Source organism: Caenorhabditis briggsae (genome assembly GCF_000004555.2).
Source record: "Caenorhabditis briggsae complete genome, chrX, whole genome shotgun sequence".
Taxonomy (NCBI): domain Eukaryota; kingdom Metazoa; phylum Nematoda; class Chromadorea; order Rhabditida; family Rhabditidae; genus Caenorhabditis; species Caenorhabditis briggsae.
In genome coordinates, this window is record NC_013491.2 from 20520945 (window position 1) to 20528526 (window position 7582).

At 35.6% G+C, this 7582-nt stretch overlaps 1 protein-coding gene across 1 annotated transcript; it reads left to right on the forward strand.

The window, feature by feature from the left end:
- Nucleotides 1-2812: 2812 nt before the first annotated feature.
- On the forward strand, nucleotides 2813-4672 carry CBG25745 (the record flags this gene model as incomplete). The annotated part of the gene is made up of 11 exons (XM_045240714.1): nucleotides 2813-3031; nucleotides 3187-3397; nucleotides 3447-3506; nucleotides 3673-3735; nucleotides 3789-3854; nucleotides 3908-3979; nucleotides 4036-4104; nucleotides 4153-4215; nucleotides 4269-4340; nucleotides 4421-4459; nucleotides 4512-4672. 11 exons carry the CDS (start codon nucleotides 2813-2815, stop codon nucleotides 4670-4672), a joined length of 1095 nt encoding a protein of 364 aa, XP_045099009.1.
- Nucleotides 4673-7582: the final 2910 nt, after the last annotated feature.

Below are 7582 nucleotides of genomic sequence, written 5' to 3' on the forward strand. Positions count from 1 at the left end.
TTATTCAGATAGACCCGTCCGGCTGCATATTGTATTGAATATAGTTCAATATGCCGCAAATAACAATGAAAAACAATCCATATTCGACGAAATTTGTTGCAAAATATGAGAAAAACTAAAAAATAGGTAAATTTAACATTTTCCGCCGGGTTACTGTCGCACTCATTTCAACTGTGTTTGTTTACGTTTTTTTTTGTTTACGCTTTCAGATATTTGTTTACAAACTTCGCATACACTTCGACTCAACCTTTTTTTTTCTCTGACAAGGATAATAACATGACACATTTCATGTGCTACAACGTCTTAGTTTTGTACTGAAAATAGCGATTTTCGGAACTGAAACTGATATAACTCTGCTGAAATTGGCTAGCAGATTCTGAAATTTTTAGAAATGTCTTTCTTAACTTCTCTTGAAAACTTCATAAAAATCGGGGTTAAAATATGTTGAAGCTCCCTTGTGATCAAATTCCCTCACTAAAATGAATGGAAAGAACATTGGCCGTCTTTTTGAAAAGACATCAAAGAGTAACAGGTGCAGAAGTACATGTCTACATGGTATGAAGAGCAGATGCTATTCTGTCTAGTAATCTTTTTTGATCGTGGAATTTCGAAATTTTCCACTATAGTCCGTAACCTTGTTTCCAGCCCTGTTTCATTACTTCTCATGACGCTTTTTGGAAAACTACATTTTTTCAATTTTGTTATTCCCAAACAAATCAACTAAAGTGCTCCACAAAATGATAGGTTCAACCCTAGGAAATTTCGAAAATCGAGAATTTCGAAAATTTTCAAATTGGTGTTAGTAACAAAAGTATGCAAAAATGAAACTATGATTTGTTGAAAAATATTGAGCTCGAGTATTTTTACTTTTTGAGAAGATCCGAAAAATTCGAAATTAGACAAAAGACAATTCCACAAAATGATAGGTTCACCTATTTAAATTTTTGAAGATGTCATAACATCGAGCCGGAAGGCGGATCCAATGCCCAGAAAATGTCAAATCAACCGTTTTGAAACAAATTCCACTCAAATCCCATGTCTCATATTATCCTTTGGTCCGTTTTGAAGGGTTTTTCATCGAAGCTTCGAATGGGTGTCTTAATCCGCCCATTCCGACCAGTACGGTTTCCAAAAGTGTCAAAATATCTTCTGATGTGCTAATTTTGTTATTTTCTGTTGTTTTTCACAACTGGCAACAAGCGGTTACAAGTTTCCTAATTTTTCGTAAGGATTTACCGATTCCCATATTGGAGTCCTATTCCATGTGGGGTATTAAAGATGAGTTTTCATTTTATTCATGAGTTTTCATTTTATTTCATTTTAGTTGTTTTTGGGTCAGAATTGCGTGATTAGACAAAAATTTCATTTAAAAACCACTTTTCACTTAACCAAAAGCTCATGTGTTTCATTAAAAAGTTAAAAATCAGGGTTAAGGTCAGCTGCGTTTCAACCAGTTTAACCCTTGAAATTTGGACGAGTTTTTTTTGCTCCTTTTGATGTTTATCAATTTTACAAAGTCAATTAGCTCATTTTCCGCATCAAAAATTGAGTTCGAACACAATAACTTGGTTCAGAATTGATTTCAGCGTTTCCCAAAAATTGTCTTACCTTGCTTCAAACTTATGCTTTTTTCATGAAAATAATCTTGATGGACGACTTGATATCATCCTCTCATTGGGCGCTCACGTTGATCTCTCCATCTCCTCTGTTTCCTGTGATCCTACGCTCTCTCCAGTCGATCCGTTTATATACTATACGTAGGGAGAGGAATTAAATCTTCATTTCTCACGACGCCCAGTAAAATTCTCTCACGACGCCCAGTAAAATTTAGAATAAAAATTTGAAATATTCAGGAGACTACAGAACATTTAACTGTTTGCCCATAGCTGAAAAACTAGGAACTTTGAAAAATTCTGTAAATGCAAACTCTTCAATCTAGGTCTGTTTGAAACCCTCCAATGTTTTCAAAACGATCGGACACAGCCAAGCTCCAGACTCATGCAAAAGAGCAAAATCCACTGAAAAATACGTTTTTGCATATCTCTTTGACCTGGTACTGTAGATCTTGTTGTGAGAAACATAATGACTTTAAATGCAAACTGCGATAAACTAAACCTTCTCAACAAAGCACGGATCTATCGAACAACTCAATGCTCTAATCAAATCGTATAGTTGATTATACAACTCTGAGACACCCACAACAATGAAGAGGTACATCATCACAGCTGGTGTCAAACATCACGGCCTATGCTGGACGATTGAAAATGGTACATCAATGTGTAAATATGAATGTTGTCTAAGTTGCGTAAAACAGTTTCTAGGAATACATAAATTAAAGAATAGTATTGTTGCTTCTACCGTTTTTCAAACAAGTTGGGATTTTGCTCAAAAATTTCAACTATAGTCAGTGATTTTATTTCCAGCCTTCTATCTTCACTAACCATGAAAACCTTTCATTAATTTAGTAGTACCCAAACTTTTCCACCAATTTCGAGAAAAGAATCTCCACTAAAAGCACAGTATCGTTCAGAAGCAAAGTTTAAAAAGTTTAAGAGAATACAGAACATTTTAGCTCTTCTCATTAGACTGGTGTTTTTGTCAAGCCAGTTCATTCTATTTTAAAAAACATCATAAACTAATTTTGACTTCCTAGGAATTTTGAAAAACTTGAAACTTTGCAGTGATGGTTTTTCTTCGCTATTTTTTTGTACAACTTTCAAGGTCATATGACATACCACCTCAACAACTCTCAACTATTACAACGCGTTTTCTCCAAAACTTATTATCATCATGTTGATTTAGGTCGAACAAAATGCTGAAAACTTTGCTTCCTCTTCTCACTCTCGCTGCTCTGTGCCTCGGACAGTATTGTCCACGTGGAAAGAAAGTCTCAATGAAAGACCAAATACGTCTTCACGTAAAAGTCAAGTATCCCAACAAATATGCCTACCTACCAAGATTCTTCACCGAATCAAATGAGGATTGGCTCGCCTATCCCACTGAAGAAGATGTCGGTTCACACGACATTTACGTGAGTTTATTTAAAAGTTTAAAGCAATGGATTGATAGAAACACACAAAGAAATGTTTGAATGAACTACTTGCAAAAGCACAGAATATTTAAAAGCTTAAAAAAAATAAATTTCTAGCAATTCTCAGTCCAGTTTTGATTTCACTTTCTTTTCAGGTTCTTGTGAAAGGATGCAAAAATGCAATGCTGTTAGAACTAATTGTTTATAATCATCACTCTCCAATGATGTGCGAGCAGCCAATTTTTTTCATTAGAAAAGATGATGAAGATCAAAAAATGTCCTGTTGCAATTCTAGAAGTTCCCATCTTACTGCCCCTACAACAATCAATGGAGAAGGAAAAGAAGTTCTTCAAATTGAAGAGATAGGTGAGTCAATGCAAAAATTGTCTTTAGCTGAGGATGTTTTAACTTTCAGAAACTTCTGAAGCAATTACGATCAACGAAGAGAAAGAAGTTCTCCAAAATGGAAGCATTGGTGAGCCAATTCAAGAATTTCCATCAAAGAGCTTAGAAATTTTTTTTAGAATCATCCTCTTCCATTTCGTCTGACAAAAAGTTCGAGAAAAAAAATTTTTTTCAAATGGAAGAAAGTGGTGAGTTAAAAATTCCCTTCAAAAAAATCACGATGTTTCAACTTTTAGAAGCGACAACTGAAGCAATTCAGATCAACAAAGGAAAGGAAGTTTTCCAAACTGAAGACATTGGTGAGTTAAGCAAAAAATTATTTTTGAATAACTGAGGATGTTTCAATTCTCAGATGCTCCCTTCGAAGCAACATCGAAGACTAGAGAAGCAGAAACAAGAGGAAGAATGGAAGAAATTGGTGAGTCAAGCTAAAAATTTCCTTCAAACAGCTGATGATTAATCAATTTTCAGTGGCTCCCTTCGAAGCAATTCCGATTACTGAAGAACCAACAATGAAGGAATCTCTTCAATTTGAAGACATCGGTGAGATAAGGCAAAAATTGCCTTCACATAGGAACTCCAGACGTTTCAATTTTCAGAATCATCCTCTTCCATTTCGTCTGACAAAAAGTCCGAGAAAAATGAAGTTTTTCAAATGGAAGAAAGTGGTGAGTTAAAAATTCCATTCAAAAAAATCACGATGTTTCAACTTTTAGAAGCGACAACTGAAGCAATTCAGATCAACAAAGGAAAGGAAGTTTTCCAAACTGAAGACATCGGTGAGTTAAGCAAAAAATTATCTTTGAATAACTGAGGATTAATCACTTTTCAGAGGCTCCCTTCGAAGCAATTCCGAATACCGAAGAGCCGAAAATAAAAGAGTCTCTTCAAATTGAAGGCATCGGTGAGTTTATGAAAATAATTATAATTGTATAACTGAGGATGCTTCAACTTTCATCAACTGAATCAATTAATCAATTCCAGTGAACGAAGAGAAGGAAGCTCTCCAAAATGGAAACATTGGTGAGCCAATTCAAGAATTGCCTTCAAAAAACTTAGAATTTTTCATTTTTAGAATATTTCGCCGAAATCATCCCAATCACTCCATCATCGTCTCCCACATTTTCTTCACCGACGATGACGTCATCTCTTTTGCCGCCCCATGGAACAACAATTTCAACAACGCTTTCGGAATCAAAAAATGAGGTAACATATTTTATATATAACCTTTGGTAATCGAAGGAATTTGAAACATTTTTGTTGAAATATTATGAAGTTTAATTATTATAGATTCATTCCATACTTTTTTATTTTACTTTTTTGTGGCGTTAATGTTTCATTTTTCAAATTAGTTTGACTTCATGTTATGCTGAAAAACTCTTTTTTTCTCCTTTTGTTGTAATAAAATTACAAAAAATTACGGTACTTTTGTGTTGCGTAACTTATTGCGTGCAATTTTTATTTGTTAAAAAAAAACGGACAAGGAATTTTTTCGCAATTATTTGTATGGGGGTCGACTGTCAAGATTCCACTGTCACTTGGAAAATTTTGGAGGTTATGAAACAGACCTTGATTTGGAACTTTGAATTCACATAATTTTCTCAAAGTTCCTAATTTTTCAGCTATTCACCATTTTTGAAAGACACTCCCTTGTTGATCCGTTTTTGTAGAACGTGATAAAACAGAAGTCATTCAGAAATCGGCAAATAGCTGAAAAACTAGGAATTTCGAAAAAATTCTTTAATAGCAAATTTTTCAATCTAGATCTGTGTTATACCCTCAAAAGTTCTCAAAGTGATCGAAAAATTGACAGCCGAGCTCCCGACTAGTTTAAAACAGTCAAAATGGCTGGAAGTCAACTGAAAATACTTTTATCTTATTGCCTGTTACTGTATTTAAAATTTTGCTATATTTTTTTTCGAATAAAAATGGATTTTTTATTGATAATACTGGCTTTTCTATCTGGAATACAGGGTGGTTCAAAAGTATGGTAATACATTTAAAGTGCTGTAACTTCTCCGAATATACTCGAACCGACTTGGAAATTTGACAATAGTTTACTGAATACTTTCTAGAAACGAAATTAGAAAAGTTGTTAGATGCGATTGCCTTTGTTCTTCACAAAATCCATGAGTCTTTTTGGTAACGCATCTATCGTGGGATGGTGGTGTTTCGGGGATACCTTTGCCCATTCTAACTAGTAAGCCCGAACTTCTTTCCAATCACTTTAAATTGGAATGTGGACGTGCTCGGACTGTTAACTGAAAAATTCCATATACGGAATAGTCCATCAGAGTCATGTCTGCCGACGTGGCTGGCCGTTTGCAATTCGTGCTTAATCTTGAAAAGTTGGCCATGCAACCTGCTGGAACAATTTTCGCCTCACAGACGAGAGCAGAATCTTGTTGAACAGTCCAAACATGATTTTTAAGATAGAACTTAGTCCACGGAAGCACAAGCCACTCAAAAATGTCCTCATACTAGTTCTCTTAGTCGATTTTCACCCCAAAATCTACAGAAATCAGAATTCGGAGGTTGTTGCACCAAAAACGACGTCGTTCTGAGGGTAGGTAACTCTGTTGGGCATGTTACATGCTCATTAGAAAGCTCAGATTTCGGTAAAAAACACAATAGTTTTTTGATAAAAAGCTGGCTTTCACCGTAAATGGTTTCTCGTCGGCGTGCGCCATCTTCATGTGTTCATTTTGGCGTATGGAGGTTTGCACTTCTGGATGCGTATCAGATTGTTATTGCTCGGCAGAATTCCAGTTTTTTGAACACGATATAAGGTCAGTCTGTGCTCACTTCTTACGATTCATCTGACTGATTAACTGCTCAATCACAGCTCCAGACTCATTGTTTTCATGATTTTCTGGGATTTCGACGAACTCGTTTGCTGACGGCCTTGATTCTCTCCGGAGTGAACAAATTTCAAGGTTTCACGTTTTTCAGAAGGATCTTGACCGTATTCAACTGACCAAACTATTTTATGCTTATCCACACGGTAGTTCGTGAGATTCCAATAACTTTTCCAATGCTACTTGGCCAACGTCCCTATTGCCTTCCTCGACGAGGGTGCCTAGGCGCATAGAATTAGTCACCGAAAATCAACCTAAAGACTTGAAAATTCGCGAACAAGGTAATTAAGACATGCTGAAAATAATATTTATAACATCGTTGCCCAAATTCTTCTCGTTGCCCAAATTCTTCTCGTTGCCCAAATTCTGAGCTCTTCATAAGCAACTCAAGCTGTTTAGCATACATATATAATATCTTTAACATTGGTGGATTATGGTCAGAATGAGTTTTTTTCTTTTTTTTTCACCTTCAGATTTGGGAACACATTACGACTCTGCAAATTCGTTCAACTCATTTCAGAAAGTAAACATGTTTTGATTATGCTTTTATGAAGTATGATGTTCAAATAAGAATTGTTTTCATGTTTCACCTTATTTCTTACTATCATTCGGGCTTCTTTAATTTGTTTATTGATCAGGTGTAATAAAACATTAGAGGGCAGGACATGAAAGACTCAGAAAAAATGCCCCTCACGAGACCGATCTGAGTAGGGGAGGGGAAACGGGATAATTTAGATATTTGACACAGGAAAGATGTAACCGGTAGAAAAAGAAAAATAGGGGAGCAAATATATCAATAACGGGTAATACTGGAAGGAATTAAGGATTCAAACTCGGAAGGTAGGAGAAATCGGGTAACTTGGGAAGTGATGGCGTTCCACAGGGGAACAATTGAAGAAAAATAGTCAGAGGAGTAGGGCTGAACAATAATTAAGTTCATAGGGCGACGAGGGGAGGAGGAGTATTTGACATGTGCATTTAGGTTAGGAAAGTAAACGGAGCCATTTAAAAAATTTATAGAGAAGAAAAATTAGTTGAGCTTTTAGCCTACGATGTCGAATGGAGAACATATTGAGGATAAAGAGACGATCAGAATAGGAACTGTACTGGATATTACAACGCTGGAAAATAACAACGCTGGAAAATATTTTTTTTTCAAAACGCCCAATTTCGATATATAATACATCAAAATTTGACGTATTGTCAGGGAGGCGGAGATATTCATGAGTCAGGATTTTGCAAATTGTCGTGTTGACAAAAGGAAGTAGAAGCAAATCTGTGTTTCGTG